This window comes from Vanessa atalanta, chromosome 26, assembly GCF_905147765.1.
Source record: "Vanessa atalanta chromosome 26, ilVanAtal1.2, whole genome shotgun sequence".
In the NCBI taxonomy this organism is placed as follows: Eukaryota; Metazoa; Arthropoda; class Insecta; order Lepidoptera; family Nymphalidae; genus Vanessa; species Vanessa atalanta.
In genome coordinates, this window is record NC_061896.1 from 2,619,723 (window position 1) to 2,638,185 (window position 18,463).

Consider the following 18,463-nt stretch of genomic DNA (forward strand, 5'->3'; position numbering starts at 1 on the left):
TCGCCTAATAAGTGTTGAAATTATTTACAAACTGCGGACTTACACATCTTTTTTATTTCAATCAATGAAAGTACTTCTTAGCACTTTTATTTACCCATGATTATAGAAGTCCGAGTTCTTTAACTTCTGTGAATAAATCTGTTTTTATATCTCTCGAGTGTCAAAAAGGGTAAAAGGATACAAATAGAATGAAAACACCAATGTTCACTTATATCAAGTGTATTTCTGGATAAGTTGGTTACAAAATACTTACTCCGCCCGCTGGGTCCGAGCTGAATTTACAAGCTAACTGCACATTAGCACACTGATTTCCAAATGAAAACTAGGCGTTCATATGAACATTTATTTTTACATCTAAGTATAAAAGCTGATTGGTATTTAACCTTTATTTCAATAAAAAAATCACGCACACGCGCCACTGAATTTAATTTAGTTTGAGCTTAACTTACTCTTTAGTTATTTTATAGGAAAAATATATATAATAATTAGTATAATTTAAATTATTACATAAACATCCCTTATGCTATTTATCGCGCGTCGGTCCATCGTAATATAGTTTAATTCACTATATCTGTACAAAATGCCGACTGATGACCGCTCATCGGAAAGCTTAAGGATAAATTATATAATAGAACCAGAGCCACATCGCGACCTTCAAAGTATAAAATTATCTGTATTGAATGTGCACAGACAAGCAAAATCGTCAACGGATATTGATTAACAATCGTTATAAAAATGACTAATTTTTTAATACTATCGAGTCATATATTTTACAAATAATAGTTCAATAATACTCAATTACTTATTTGAGATCATGTCGTATGTCCCATTGGAATTTATTTTTGGAGTATATTTCGAGCGATTTTTTGCATTCAACGTTTTGCTCGACTGTACATCGTGATGTTGCCTGCGATGCGACGTTTGATATTAAATGCTTATTGGCGGTCGGTGGCGCGAAGCTTCTCCTCGACGGCCTCTTGGGAGGCCTCGGAGAGGTCAGTCGCCTGGATGTACTTCTGTACACCGACCAGTGACTTCTTCAGGGCGTCAAAGGAGCTGTAACATTATCATTCGTTATATTTAGCTTTGACAATAATAAGTGTTTTTAATACAATGGAAAGATAAGTATATATGCCAGTTTGTGAGTATCAAGATTATTTGACACATGTTTACTTGTTTGAATGCAATGAGATTAAATTTATCTTATTTTATTGAGCCGAGTGTCTTTTTTCTTAGGTCAGGGTATTTTGAATTCCGAACTGGTAGAAGTTATTAAAGTCACAATCAATAAATATGCCTAATGTTTCTATGTTGAATAAATGATTTTTATATCATTTGATTTATCAAGATTGATTTTGTTTGTGAATTTTGTTGGCATTTAAACATTTTTCTCACCTAGAGTACAACATCTTCTTCTTGACCTTGGCGGTGTCTGGGCACCACGACATGAGGAACAACTTCTGTTTCTTGCTCGCCTCCGACGTGCCTTGACACTGATGCGTGTATTCAAAGTCGAAGAGACCATATCTGGAAAATGAAATACATGAAAATAATTTACATTACTATTCAATATATGTACTTATCTCTACCGTCCACCGTGGATTGGTTTTGTGATAAAACATTACAACATCTCAGTAACCAGTAACAGTTTATATTTTTTGTATTTTACAAAGTCAAGATTTTTGTTTGTAGCACACTGTACTTTTATACATTAGTCAGTTATTAGTATTGATAATAATTTGTATCTTATACCTAGTTTTATTTATTTATTTATTTATATATAAAGTATTAATATTAACACCCAACTACAGACTACAGGAACATATCTTTCCTCATACTTGCAATTAAAATATTAATCTATTTATAATAAATTGTGAATAATAAAAAAATAGATGTGCTTCTATAACAGTAGGGGTTTGACTTAATTTTAATCCTTATTTGTTTCTTTTAATGGACATTTTGATTAATTCACGTTTAATCAATAGGTCTAGTTCGATCGGACATGGTCATAGTAGGAAATAATGAGTAAATTATTAATAGCTTATGTTTATTAAACTGGATAATACACATATTTCATTTCGATGTTTTTAGATTGCAAGTAGGTCAGAGCATGTAAGAGTATAAAAATACCTTTTATTTATATTGCTGTTTAAATACGAAAAAAATTAATTTGTATATAAATATTATTTAAATATGACTTTGTCTATTTAAATGTGATTATAATAATAAATATAGCAAATTATATAAAAAAAAAATAGTCAACTTGTGCATAGTAATGTTAATATCTTTACATAGTATAAAACAAAGTCGCTTCCCGCTGTCTGTCCCTATGTATGCTTAGACTTTAAAAACTACGCAACGGATTTTGATGCGGTTTTTTTTCTTGATAGAGTTATTCGAGAGAAAGGTTTATATGTATCACACATGCATTTTATCGTTGAGAAATACTGATAAATTTAGAGGTTTCTATTGTGATGTCGTAAATAAACACATTTTATGTGCTTAAATTGCAAACGTGTGCCGAACCCTACGAGACAGATCAAAATAATGTACTAAAGTGTTGTACACCTTAAAAAGATCTTCAAAGAAGTCTTGATGGTATATTTCTATCTCTTAGTTGTAACCCACATTGCACCCGTGCTAAGCCGGGGCGGGTCGCTAGTTTAATAATAATTGATTGTATTTTAAATAAACACAGCAATAATTTCAACCGAATATTACGACTGTGATTTTAACATGGATCTTCTGACTCAATATGAATAAGGAAAATAACCTCCATCCTCGAATAACATTATAGTAATCAATATTAAACATCTATTTGCTTAATTAATCTGTATTTAAGTCATTTGACAATAAAAGACATATTTCATTTTGCTTTTAATTGTAAAGAGATTGTACATTTTCGTTTCAGCATTAACATTAAGTTCAAGCAAAATAACTAGCAATTATACTAATAATTATGTTCAATTAGAACATTAATTAATAAGTATGTCAATTCATAATTCACTTTTTACTATAGTGACTGTTCACTGCAGGCCGAAACACCCATAACATGAACAATCCCCCCCTTGTTAATATGTACCACAAGAGACCTAATAGATATGATTTCTAGTGCCTCAAACAGATTCATCGCTGTTCGCTTCGCCGAATGTCACTGACCTGCAGTTACATTGGTACATTCACCATTCAAATCTGAACACACAAATACGATTCTTGCTATTCAGCATAGTATATTCATACTATAGGTGTGTTTTAGTTAATTTTAAAGACGTAATTGGAAGTAGCTCAACAAAAATGATCCAAAACAGAATAAGCTACAATATTTAATTATAAATAGGAACATTAAGTTAGTGAGTGCAAAAGTAAAAAAAAAAATTTTTTATTGCATCTTAATTTTCTAATTATTAACTTTTAAAAAAGTAATATTTTCTTTGTGGTTACTACGGGATATTTTCAGAAATGATGAGAGCATTTTTTTGGATTCTTTTACTGGGTAATGTATATGCTTATGGGAATGGTTCTAATATATAAACATTATTTTCCGACTTATACAGCTCGGAGAAGCTTTGATATCCTTGTGAATTTATTAATCATAATATAACTATGTTCAATGATGTAATACTGTATATATGTAGTTTAGTTTTTCTCACCTGCACTCCCCGGTGCCACCCTTCTGCAAATCCTCAAGGAATTGGTCGTACTCCGCGTTACGTTCTCCGACGGTTTCAACGTCGATCTGCTTCTCGTCCCTGATGTAGAAAACTACATAGCGGTGTTTCTTATCTTTTTTGATTTCCTCGTACGTAGTTTTGCAAGCGTCCGAAACTGTTACACCAGACGCCTGGAACGAACAAAATAATATTTGTTATAAAATTAATCGAAATCAATAGTGATATTAGTTTTTTTGTTACTTTTTTTGCTGTAAAATAAAAATTAATAACAGTTAAGGGAGAAAAGGGCATAAGTATGAATAGAATATATATATAAAAACACAACCCGTAAATTGTCTTCAGCTTGGACCGTATTTAAACTTGCGATCTTCACGAAGTTACGATACGATGTCGTAAAGACCTAACTGTACACATGTGTCCGCATCATTACAAATATTTACCTATAACCTATTCCAATAGAAGTAGGAAAAATGATAAACAAATCTTATATTTGCGTATTTCACGCGATTTGCTAATAACTCAGCTATGTTGAGCACTACTAAGAGTTCATGATTAATATATATTATGTACAATACAACACTATTGCGCTTAACCACTTATTTCAATTTTAATTTTGCCTCCATAATTCCGATAAAAATTTCCTCGACGCTCAAAACGCAATTTTTTCGCAAATCCATAGTGAATATCATAGATTAATCAAGTTCTCGACCAATGATATCGCGTCAATTTGCTGTCAAATGTCAGTTTATTTGGCTTTTTTCCTGTTATGGTTGGAATAGAGTATAGGAAACAACCAATCTCCTATTAAATCCGACAAATATATAAATTACGTAATTACGATCATATTTACGTATTTATACATATTATACATCCCTGACAGTGAAAACGATAACGAGTACATATTTCACCTATCGTTCAAAGATATCTAATAATTTATTTACATCGTAATTAGCTACTGGTTTATTGTTATCGCTTGATTGATGACTTAGTGTTTTTAAATTTGTCAAATACATGACTAAAGCAATAGTCCGTGAAAGTGGATATATAAAGAACAAATTTGAAACTTGACTTAACTTTAAATGTTAATAAAGTTTATTCTTACAACGTAGCTTTGCTGAGGTATGTTAGTCGTCACGAATCTAGATAATCGTTATACATGCGAAAGTAAAACTATATGTTTTCTCCAATATATATATATATAAGTTTGGTAGCCATGAATTACGATATTTACGGACAAAAAATCTACGTCAAAAATATTATTGTTGTATTGTTAAAGAGGAGTACAAAGTCCTCACAGTCAGACTAAATTCGTTCGCAATCCGTCGTTCATGTGACAAACAGCTGCCGTAACATTTCAACTATTTTCGTAAACATCGAAGCCCCGCGCATAGAATCCAAACTAATGTAATTTGTTTACACATGTCGAGCGTATAAACAACTGTTATTGTTCCATCAAATGATAAATAGTACATCTTAATACGGTACTTGGTTTTTTTAAATATAGCTAGCCAGACATCAGATAAATAGGTCATTAACCTGTTGCATAAAAAAGGTCGAATTAAAAAAGTATATTAATGTTACAATGTGTGAATAGCTTTGTCTATATATCTGGTACTTACGGCTAAACCACTGAATTCATTTTGATGGAACTATGAAACAACCTTGAACTCCAAGGAATCAAACATGGTTTTATACCTAAGCCCAAATACCTCCACGCGGGCGAGAACTAGTTTCGAATATAAATGCCTTCTATCGTATTTACCATCTGTAATTAGGATATAGGGACGGTTTTCACGGCCCGGAATAATTTTTGAACGTCAAAGAGAATCTCGTTGCGGTTGAACTAAAAATAGACGACATTTTGGGCGTTGAACTTTGCAGCTTGATATTATCAATACTGGCCACGATATTTGAATCGAAGTTTAGTTTTAGCTTCATTGGTATCATAGAGATTTGTCTTTGTTCTACGTACACGTCAGTTTTTCCTATGGAAATGTATACTCTGTATTGCTGTTTAATGGACGAGTGGGCTAATATACAATTAAGTATTATTTTGACAAGGTCGGTTTGAGGAGATTCCCAATTCGTGTTTTTATATATGTGGCGTACAACTGTTGACGATATTTGCGACGAGTATAATGATCATTGCAAAGTGCTCGAAACGTCGGGATGTTAAAATAATTAATATACGCGATTAAATCCGTTAAAAACTAGTTTTATTTCAATGTGTAATAATCGCGAAAATCTAAGACAACATTATAATGATCATTGTTATGTTTTTATTAGAAAATTTAATCATTAATGGAAATTAAAAAAAAAAAAAAGTATAATTAAATTTACGTTTCGTCCTAACTAGGTAGAGTTGTAAAGTATTCGAATCAATATATTTACCGATTTCATCAAAATTTCATTTAATAAAAATCAAGCGAGTTTGGGCGAGTTATTTTTATCACAGCATTGAGGTCGATATCTCTTGGAAAAGCATAGGGATATCCATATATCAAAAAATGAAAAATACTAAGTGTATGTGTGTTTACGGGTAACAAATATACAAGTTAGTATATGTATTTTAGCACTACTAAGCAACATGTAGATCGAACTATAGTATATTCAATTGTATAAAAAAAGACTAAAATATTTTCAATAGAGAAATCCTGTTTATAAATATAATCTAGTAATAACTTTCGTTTGTTAAGCGTTGTTTTTGCAGGTAAGGTGATGATTATATCGTCTATATTTTTTCTAATAATAATCCTTGTTTATCTACAGTAACATTTTATTACGAAACTGCCTATCTGTTCAGCTAGCACAGCCAAACCATTGAAACGAATTACGTGTTATTTAGTATGAAACTTGAACCCCAAATAAAGACCTATGCTACTTTCTTATACCTAACGCCCGACTACCAACATCTAAAACGCGAATTACGCCGCGGGCAACAACTACTGTTTTAATGTTTTATAAATAAAATAATCTATAGTACATAACTGTATACATACATACAAATTTACAGTGCATTTATACATGATTTATTGTCTAGGTGATGTACCCACCCGCATGGGTGTTATAAATAGCAACGAGACATTGTCCGTCTAAATAAAGTACACACACGTGCTTCCAACTAGGAGATGTGTGTATTCAAGACGCATGTGTTGGAAGGTTCAATATTATCGGTTAATTTGAATATAGCTCGATACGAATACTCGATTCATTTTCAGTAAATATTTTTTGACCAAAGATTTGTATGTGACCATATTGGCGCGCGTTGAGAGTAAGAAAGACACCGTATTCATGACGCTATCTTATGTAGTCGAGCCCTTTCTCCTCTGCCGCCCTCTACTCTTTTATATACGTAACGCTTATTATACTATATATTTTGTTTCTAAATATTTGAATCTTTAAACTTTCAATAACCATCGATTTCGATGCTTTGTATCTGTCCCGACGCACGTTTTTATCATCAAAATAACTTTTGTCATTATTAATAGAAAACCTTTCGCGGTTGAACAAACTGCTTAGCTAAAGCTGCGTTTTCTTGATACAAGAAAACAAGAATATCATTGATTTCTAATAATCCTTAGTTAATATGCGACATCTTTATAATTTAAAATAGGTATATACATTCTAATACAAAAAATAAATTTCTAAATGTGTATTATTAAAATGACGTTTCATCTTATATATATATATATATAATAAATTTCTGTAAGCAAATCGCCACGTTTAAGGGTTAGTAATGTGTGTTACAATCACGTTATCTGAAATTTTCCGAATTAAAACGCTAAAAATAAATTTGACCTCTCGTTTAAACTTCATCCTTGATTCTAAAATTCAATTGCAAGAAACGGCACGAGGTCTATAATTAAACCGTGTTTATAATTAAAATTCTGCATGTCTCTGGGTGTATGCCAAAAACTAAATTATACGTGAATTAAAGCATTCATTATAACATTAATTTTTCATGAAAATTGTACGAGAAAAGTATTACGCACAAAGAATTAATATTTAAGTTTACTAAAGTTAAAGTGTGAAAAGTTTTTCAGATCGAGCTCATGAGCCACCTGGTGGTAAGTGGCGCAATGGCGCTGTAAGAAACCATTCCTTACATCGCCAACGCGCCACCAACCTTGGGGACTAAGATGTTATGTCCCTTATGCCTGTAGTTACACTGGCTCACTCACCCTTCAAACCGGAACACAACAATACTGAGTACTGTTGTTTGGCGGTAGAATATCTGATGAGTGGGTAGTACCTACCCACGCGGGCTTGCACAAAGCCCTACCACTAAGTAAATTAACAAAGATCACTAAAGGTATTTCTATCAGTACGCTATTTTTGTGATGGGATTTTTACCGATCGATCGAACTAAGACGACTCGGTTATTCTGATACTTATAGTTAATCTTCTTCTGTTTTCTGGTTCAAGAAGACCAGTGTACAGTTTTACACTCACGTTAACTTCCAGGGGGCATTTATCTGATCTCTTTGATCGATATTTCATCAAACTATGAATGGAATACACAGTTCATCTTTATTTGCGCACACGTGTTAACTATAACTTCGGCGCAGATTAGTACAGAATACATAATTGTCGTCATAAATTCAGATTTAATTCTACTATTTACACTACACCAGTTTTATTGTAATATATAGTAGGTATATGGTATAGCTGCCAATCCCGACTTAGTACGAGTCATTCACACAGGTTCCATCTACCGATTATCCCCTAGATGAAATTTTCTATCATATTTATCTATGTTATAAAATAATCATGTTACAAATTACAACGATTGAGACATCAATAGTTTTGGTTCATTTTAATTCTGGGCAGGTTAGTTAACTTCTATATAATATATAAATGTAAATAAATATAAATATTGGACAACATCACATACATTACTCTGATCCCAATGTAAGTAGCTAAAGCACTTGTGTTATGGAAAATCAGAAGTAACGACGGTACCACATACACACAAACTCAAAACAACATAGAAAACTAATGAACTTTTTCTAAATCGACTCGGCCGAGAATCGAACCCGGGACCTCGGAGTGGCGTACCCATGAAAACCGATGTACACACTACTCGACCACGGAGGTCGTCAAATATATACGTCATAGCTGTAAGCCACAATGAGACTAGCGAATAAATCGCAAGGTAGGTGGTGTATTATAATTAATTTCGTATCTCAGTATAATTGTACTCATTTATTATCCTCGTGTATTACATAAATTCAGCGCGTTGGCAACGCTGTCACGAATGCAACGATTACCTAGAACATCTGGAAATATTTGCTAGAACATTTACTGCTGGTACGCCAACGTCAACGAGTTGGTAGTTTACGCCTTTTAAATATAATTCTTCTGTAAGTATTTATATCACTCATAAGCTAAATCGATTTTATTTTTGTTATTTTATCTTAGCATAGTTGAAGCACTTGAGATCGGGGTCTGTAAATATATTTAACAAAAAAAAAAAGTTTGTGTGTATAATTACATTGTAAGTGCATTTAATTATTTTTATGATTCTCTCTGTCGTGAAGAATTTTCCTTTTTAATCACGATTGTTAAAATGTTTTACGTCAAAAACGTATTTAATATGTACGGGGTCATCAGTTAAAATTCACGTGTTTTAACCACTGAGCCATCTCGGCTTGATTTTAAACATCATTTAGGCTTATCCTTGTAAGTAATCTTATTGTATTGATATCGGTACGAGAACCACAAGGTGTTATCAGTCATCAGTCTCAAGCCGAAGAATCAGTCTGATTCTTGATTTCGGGGGCACCCATTGGGTTTAAACAGCATTATACCTTAGGGTCCTGTTCATTTTAATGATATTTCGTTTACTATTTAGCTTATATAACAAAAGCAACATCAAATATTAATGATATTTAATAATTATTGTTTGTTATCGTTATCAACGCGAACTTTAAAATGAAGATTAATCACGATGTTTTATCGCGATATTTTCAATTAGACGCATCATTTCGATTATGCTAAAGCAATAAACACATGAAATGCCTTCGAATTACCGATTCTTATGAAAACTTTTTGTATTACGTTATTTTTGTTAGTTTGGGCAACGATTTTTGGAAATTTAAACCATAAAGGTGGGTAGCTTTATAAGAATTTTATCCGTACGAAGTCGGGACGAGCAGGCAGTTTGATATATTATATCGACAGACACTTTCCTTTACTTTATTTTTACATTAATGTCTCCACAGACATGTTGCCTGTGCTTTTGGTGTATCTTTAATTTGTATGTGTATCTTTAAGTGTGTCTGCAAAATTTTATTACCAGGCGGCATCATTGAATCTAAAATAATATTATACAGACGTAAAATTTGTTTGAATGTACGGGTAAGCCCCGATCCACATGATCACATTCTAAAATTGTTTTCACTTGTTTCTACAATTGAAAACTACTACACTATTTTGAGTGATATAAGGTATAAATTATTTTTATATCATGTAATTTTGTTTATTTATATATAACACCTGTGTAAAGCCCGAGACTGGTCGCTCGTATATTCTAAAAACTTAAATTATGATGCTGTATGATAAACACCCATGTGATGTATTTATCTTTATTTCTACACTTAGAATGTAATACAAACAAATCGTTTTACAACATAGAACTCCCGAGTCGTGCTAACTGTAGCTAGAAATTTTCTACTGAGCAAAACTATTGGCCAAGGTTATATAAGGCAACTATCAAATGTATCTATGATACCTGTACTGTCGTTACGCTCTATTGAAGACTATAACATTATACGATGATCATAGATTCTCGGATTACAAAGCCTAGATTGATTTTCCTTTATTTCCTTATTCAATGATATAAATTAACTAGGTACCAGGCCCGACTTCGCACGCGTGTCCCTTACACTATAAAATATTAATTTGATAATACATATATGTAACTATTCGATTTTATAATTATAAAAATTTAAAGCTCATGTCAAGAAACATTGCCATATAAGGTACATTACTCAATACAAGATTAGTATATACTAATATCTAGGCACGATATTTAACTAATTGTTCTTTAATTAAAATGTTGGAAGAGAGAAACTTGCCAGTTACTGTCCGGTTCTCGATAGAATCTACTTTTCGAACTGGCGACAGCTTTGCATTTAATTCAACAGTGTAACATGACGATTCAAAGGCTTGTTCAAGTAGGCTCATAAATGCTTGTATGAACGTTATAACACACACACGCAAGTAAAGCTCCACGCGCGCATGTTTCGACAATTCGCGATTATCGTAATTTTTTAGATAATTAACAGATAACTCTGTTAAATAAAATAAAATATTGAGTAATTATACATTTAAACCTTTAGGAATCACGCGCCCATTAGTAAAAACCGTATAGAAATTCGTTCGCCTTCAGATAGACAAGACGGGGTGGCGGATTTATAACATTGGTGGTTTGATATTTAATTTGGTAATAAAAAAATTATCTCTCAAGCAGAATTAAAATAACTTTTTAAATGAGCCTTAACAGACACAAAAATGTGGTAGATATTGTTATTTTAAATTAAATCACGACACGAAATACTTTTATCATACATTGTTTGAAATAAATCTTAAGATTCGAACGAATTTCTTGAACATTTAATCACACGACTCCAGTGACGTTTTCAAAACGAGAAATCTTGCAAATAATTTAATTGGCTTAGAATCTACGAATACTTATAAAAAGCGGGTTAATATTAGATGTGTATGACGACACGAGACCGACTGCGCCCACTCATCGTTCCATCGTATCTTCGATATTTCTTTCTGTTAGACATTGACTGAAAAACATCGATGAAGTCGCTTTTTTTAGCCAGACCACTTATATTACCTTTAAAAATCGTTAAGCTTAGTATGATATTTTACTAACAATTCAAAATAATTTAAGCTATAATACAATATATAACAAAATATTTTGGAACGAAGAGAGTTATGAAATAGAGTATTATTTAAAAGTAAATAGTAGACTAGTTTGTATGGTGGTCAGAAAATTTAGCTTATCAACTGAATGCCATTAAAACCACCCAACTAGGTGGAAATGGTTAAAAAAATCTTTAACGATCTAAGATCAAACAATAGCTCGCGTATTATAGCACGGGGTAAATAATGATAATTAATCTAAAGATAGATCTTTTCACAAGTCTTCAGACCTGAATATATTAAAACTTACAGATATATTTTTATAATCTGAGCATATAATAGAATAAACAAGCTTACACAAATATTATTCTATAAGATATAACAATGTCTGTATCGTTGAAACAGACGTCAGAACGAGCATCCGTTATTTATGACCGGCGGCGACTAGAGAAGTTAAATTTAATGACGGAAACGGCGGGACAACCGTCCCGATTGTTTGTTCGAATATGTTTTAAAAGAATACAATGAAACTAAGGGATATCAGTACTAATATAATGCGAAAGTAACCCTGTCTGTCTGTTGCTCTTTCACGGCCAAACCACTAAACAGAATTTGATGAAATTTTGTATTTAGCAAGCTTGAAACCCAGGGAAGGACATGCTTTTTTAAGCCTAGCATCTGACGGAAAAAAACCCTTAATCATGAGCGAAGCCGAGGGCGATAACAAGTTATTTTTTAGAAATAATAAGTATAGTATTATTACAAATGTAAATATATAAAGTTTTAGTTTGGAACATCTTATTTTGGAAGTTTTTTTTAGTAGTAGTATGTTGGCGGACGAGCATATGGGCCACCTGATAGTAAGTGGTCTCCACCGCCCATAGACAATGGCCCTGTAAGAAATACTAAACCATTCCTTACATCATCTATGCGCCATCAACCTTGGGAACTAAGCCCCACCACCAATTTGGAGGGGTATTGGCCTTGTAAGGGTTAATATTTCTTGCAACCCCTAAGCCCATGGATTGTAACCGCTTGCCATCAAGCGATCCAATTTAAAATAGCTTACCCTTCTTGGTAGTAAGTTGGATTCCCATTATGAATTAATAGATGTGCGTAATAAAAACACTAGTCAGTACGTCTACCTAACAAGAATAATATTATATAAATATACTACTGAAAATGACATGTACTTTGAAGAGGGCAGTCTGAGGCAGACCGATTCTACGTACCTATATTTATAAGTGAAGTACGCTTCTATGCTAACAATACGAACTTTGCTCTGTGTCGAGTTTAAGTAAAGTCTAGTAAATTTTGGTCGGTCCATTATGAGAAGAGCAACGAGAGTTATTACAGACGACATAATATAATATTATACTGTGAACAACAAAATAGTTATAAATTTCTATAGTTTATTTGAAAAAATATAATTGAAATACGTACTCACGCTGAAATAAAATGTTTTAGTAAATCCAAGAAGATTATATTCTTGTTGCATATAGCTAAAACATATTTCAGTAAAACCTAGACAAGTTCATTTGACGTTTTTCGAAGCAACTGAAATTACTCAATACGTCAATCATTGTTGATAAGTTTACATTTACATTTTGTCGTTTGTACAAACGATATCAACCACCGCTGACTAGGCCCGAAGAATTAACATCGATTTAATGTTCTCCTTAAGTTTAATTCGACAACATTATAACAATAAAAAATTGGAAGATTATACATTTAATTTCAATTAAGTGTTACTTTAAAACAAAGTTATTTATATAAATATATATACTAACAAGTGAGACGTATAACATAGTTAACTGAAATAACGACTGAACCAATAATAAAATTAACACATACCAGAAGATACAACGCGTTTTGGAAATCGTTTTATTTTAATATATAATATAATTATATAAGTAGCTGCGCTTCGTTATTGACCCGGAAAATTACACTATTGACGTTTGACAAGCGTGAATTTCATGTTATAGTTTTAAATATTAAAAGACGTGCAAATATGTAGAGATCGATAAAAAACACCGATCGAGCGTGTTTCGAGTTTATGTTGCATGCAAAACATGGCGCAATTCATCCGCATAGCTATCGATTTTTCAACAAATAAGCTAGACACAAAGTCGGAACTAGTCGTCTTACTGGGCCTACGCTCCCTGTAAAGAAAATAAGTTTATGTTATCACGCTGCCGTGGAGCGATTGGGTGGAAACACACGTGGCTGAATTACTTACATCGACACTACGCAGGTTTCCTCATCGTGCTCCGTTACAACCGAGCACGACGTACGTGATCAGTAAATAGATATTAACTAAATAATAACCAAAGTGATATTAATTTGCAATGTCAATGTGTTTTTCCTTAGCCACGATCGTAATATCACACGTGCCATATCATAACCTAGAAGACACATTATAAAAATACACATATATATTCGACACTAGCTTTGACCGCCACTTAAAAAAATAACAATATTATTATTTTAGATATAATTTTCAAATAAAAGTAGCCTTAGTTACTCCTTATTACATCAGCTATCTGCCAGTGAAAATCCAGTCAAAATCGGTACGGCCGTTCCAGAGATTAGCCTGAACAAACACACAGACAAACAGATAAAAATTGTAAAAAAATATATTTTGGTATACGTACCGTGTTGTTGCATTTAGTAAAAAGCGATTATTTTAATATTACAAACAGACACTCCAATTTTATTATATGTATAGACATAGATGACATTTGCTAGAGAATTAGACGGTGTTTACGTAATCATATAAAAATGATAATGACCTCACCGATTGAGGTCACACCTGACGGCGGCTATTCTCAAGGGAGACCAGCCGAGTGTGCCAGAACATATAGTACAAGAGTGTGCTATTGCTTTCCTCTATACTATAGAAAATCTGACACGACCTAACTGATCAGTTGCAGGGAAAACGGATTTTCGTACTTTCCGAGAAACGGTATTTTAACTATTGTCAATTACAAGACTCCGAGCTACAAGTGAGAATTCTTTAACAGAAAACTTAACTATTTTATTTAAAGACCTGCTTTGGAGATTGAATTCAACACGGGACCGGCATCATTATTGCCTCTAGACCATCACGGGAAAAAAATACAATTATATGATTATTTAAATGTTCAAAATTATATATAGAAACATGCCGAGTCTGCAGTTTCAATGTAGAATGCACAGACACGCCGTTATCATTAATTAAAAATGCAGTTATTAATTAATCGATAGCAAGGAAATCCTTTAGGGATACGGCCGGAAGATACGTCCAATGGGGGATGGATTGTTATCGTCTATGAATACAGATAACATTTATGCATTCTCATATAAATAGCACAGATAAAAAAACGTAATATATCTATAGTAATATTATAAATACGAAAGCAACTCTGTCTGTTCGTGTATTACTCTTTCACAGCCAAACCACCGAACCGAATATGATTATAATAGTAATTTTATAAATACTATTAAAATCATTTATGTCGATGTTTTAGAAGTAACTATTATAAGCTTAATGGTCGACCATAATCTTTAATGAAAATTCGAGATAAATATGTATTTGTATGTCAGACATTTTTAACACAGTCAAAAAAGTAAAAAAAAAAACAACAAAATAGTAGTTACTGAATTTTATTGTATGTTCTTTGCCTATTATTATTTATATGCTTTAAAAAATACCTTCAATAAACTACTTACAGATTTATTAATATCCAATAAAAAGTTAATAGCAATAACATATGTATCAATATACGAATATTAAATATTTCGTATAAATGAGTCACCCTTGACCGTCAAAACGGCACGCAAGTACATCCCTTATTAAAATCACCCCACGAGATGAACTTCGGGAGGGTGGCGAGCGGTCGTTAACCTCAGTGACGTCAGGTCAGTGACTCAGGTATCGATAGAGATTCGACCGCGAAAATGTTTGTTATTTTAAAGGAAATATTCACTAGTTAGTCGGGATTGTTTTATTGTGTTTAATCTATTATTAAAAAAAAAAATAGGATATTCGGGCTTGACATGTAAATAGTCTAATTTTAAAGTGCGTGAAACGAAGCGCGGCTGCTTATACAATTTTATATACTAAAACATTCTCCAAAACACATTGTTTGGTATAAGTTTAATGTATGTTGGTTAACTAGTTACTTTTAAGGCATTACAATAAAAACATCTACATATTTAAAGTATAGACAGATTAAGAATTTACTGTAAATTATTAATTTATCATCATAAGGACAAAATGCTGAATAATAACATTTTTTTTATTTTTATTTAAGATCACTATTTTTAAGATTGTAACTGTCATATCAACATATAAACATATCAACTGACATGTTATTTCTGTTAATAACACTCAACAGAATGACTTAAAAATATTTAAAGTAAGTCATATTCCTATAATTACATAAAATATTGTCAATGAAAATCCAATAAGATTATGTAAAATCTTTACTGTCAGTCCGTATTCAGTAATATATATACTTGTAGGATTCATTAAAACATGTCTTCGTAGTGTGTAATTTTATTATGATAATAAAAAATTAAGATTTTGATCTACTTTCTTTATTTATAGTGTCAATAATATTTGTATTATTTTACTAAAAGTTATTTAAATGCATAGCGAAAGCTTAAATTATAGGTGTGTACAACATTTGCCTACACAGTAATTTCTTTGACAATTATTGAGTAATACTTTTATATCCAACTAAGATTTTGCCATTGATCTTAAGGTTTAGATTTAAACCAACAATGTTGATATCGGCAACCAGCACTTCAGCTAGACTTGATAATTAATTTTATTTGCATTTAAGAAACAATCATTTATACTTATAAGAAATAAAAAAAAAATCTATTAATTGCTATGTAAATATATAAAATTATGTTAATAATATATTATCATTGAAAGTATAGTGTTACAGAAACCAACAAGGTGAAAAATATGTCACCTCGGTTGATATTTTATATTATATGTGAAATAATAGATATTTATATATAATGTTAAAGTTGTCACATTAATTATTATCTTAGAAACGCTATATAATTTAATTAGTTATACTACTGATTATGTGGCTGAGCTAAAAAGCTTATAATTAAACAAATAATTTATCATAAATTTTATAAATCGAAATTCTTATTGGTAAAAGGATTAAATTTAAACTGTTCTACTAGTCATACATCAGACCAAGTCATAAAAGAGAAAGCTTTTATATCATTAAGAACTTTGTTCGTTTCGAATTCTCGGTATTATAATTAGTACGTATATATTATGTATATTATGACCGACAGTACGTCACATCGGCGAGTCAGCGACATTAATGACTAACCTTAGTGAAAGTCTGACGATACAAAAAAAACTATACGTGATTCATCCTAATATATGAATCATTAAGTTACGACGCCTAATTGAACGACAAATAAGGAAATCAAAATAATATTCAATGCGATTACTATAACGATAGTATTGACAAATGTAAGATTTATTTGTCTAGTAACCTTGACACTGTCATAAACTTTTTGTATTTATAACGCGGGTAAGGGAAGGAAAGGAGACGCCCAGTGCTGAATTCGCCCCAAAATAGACTCAAAATGGATGTGACAGGCGGACGGCTATACCATATATGGTCAAGTGGCAAAGCGACTGCGCGACGTAGCATTGCCTCGTCGGTTCGATGCCCTCTAGCAGTCTGGCGACTGATAACTAGTATATCACGCAAATTAACTGCCTCCGTGTACGGACCTCGACACAGCCCGTCATAAAAGGCGGTGAAGTATCGTAACCTTTCAAATGCGTGAAATTTAACACCAATGCCAACGATATATCAATAAAAACTACTTATTATCACTGATAATTGACTCTCCCGGTTATTAACGGGATAAGGGACACAACACGTGGCATAAAATCACTGAACGATGACAAGTATTTCGTCGAAAAGGCGTGCGAAGTCGGCAAAGGGTTGTGCGAAATATGGCCGATGGCGGCACCGGTCGTGCACAGAAAATATTAGTAAATGCGTCAATTTGATATACATCAACACTCTCCAATAATATAAAACACATCACGGTTACGAAACACTAAAATTTATTTTCATAACTTACCATTTTTTGATGTTATTCACGTAAAAATTCCACCACTAACTTCACCGACTCCACGACAACGGCGACCGGAACGACACTGATTCGGACAGTTGGCTAAACCTTATTTTGTGGCAACCAATGAGCGCATGTGTCAAAATTGTACGAATGAATCAATACACTATCTTTTATATTTCAAATAAATTATATTACTCACAACTAAAATTTGGAATGATTAATTGTAATAAATAAATAACTTTAAAGTTTTAAAGTAATAATAACAATTTAAAACTCGGTACTGGAATTGGTTATTTTTAATAAGAAGTTGACACAAGACGACAACTTTTCAAAATACTAGCAGCTCCGTTGTAATTTGCAACATCACTACAGAATTTATAATGATAAATTTATTTACAGGATGCTTGGGTGCGGCAAGATAAGATAAAATGCATAAGTCTTTACAACGTAGAGATATAACTATTTTTAAGACTTCACGTTTGATTACTACTTGAAAAGTGAGTCACTGATGACGATAAAATTCTAACCAATCGACATTCAGTATTCAATAAATGCCCATATAAGGACTGGCGGATATTGCTGCAAAGTGGTACGAACATACAAATTTTCGCGGGTAAAGAAAACATTATAATTGAAGCAATCATAAAGTAGAAAATGACCTAAGATTGGATTATAACACTTTATTAACATTAAGCTTATCTTATATTAACGGTTTGTTTTCATTATGTTTTATTAAATTCTGTAATGCTTATTGCTTTAAAATCGCATATTACTCAGAAGTATTAATTACTCGACACTCGTTACAT

General features: G+C 32.1%; 1 protein-coding gene across 1 annotated transcript; it reads right to left on the reverse strand.

Moving 5' to 3' along the window:
- Positions 1-203: 203 nt before the first annotated feature.
- LOC125073928 (cofilin/actin-depolymerizing factor homolog) lies at positions 204-17,827 on the reverse strand. The gene is made up of 4 exons (XM_047685036.1): positions 17,664-17,827; positions 3,651-3,841; positions 1,396-1,527; positions 204-1,056 (listed from the first exon to the last, which is right to left on the reverse strand). The coding sequence occupies exons 1-4, from the start codon at positions 17,664-17,666 to the stop codon at positions 936-938; spliced, it is 447 nt and encodes a 148-aa protein (XP_047540992.1). The 5' UTR covers positions 17,667-17,827; the 3' UTR covers positions 204-935.
- Between the last annotated feature and the right edge of the window lie 636 nt (positions 17,828-18,463).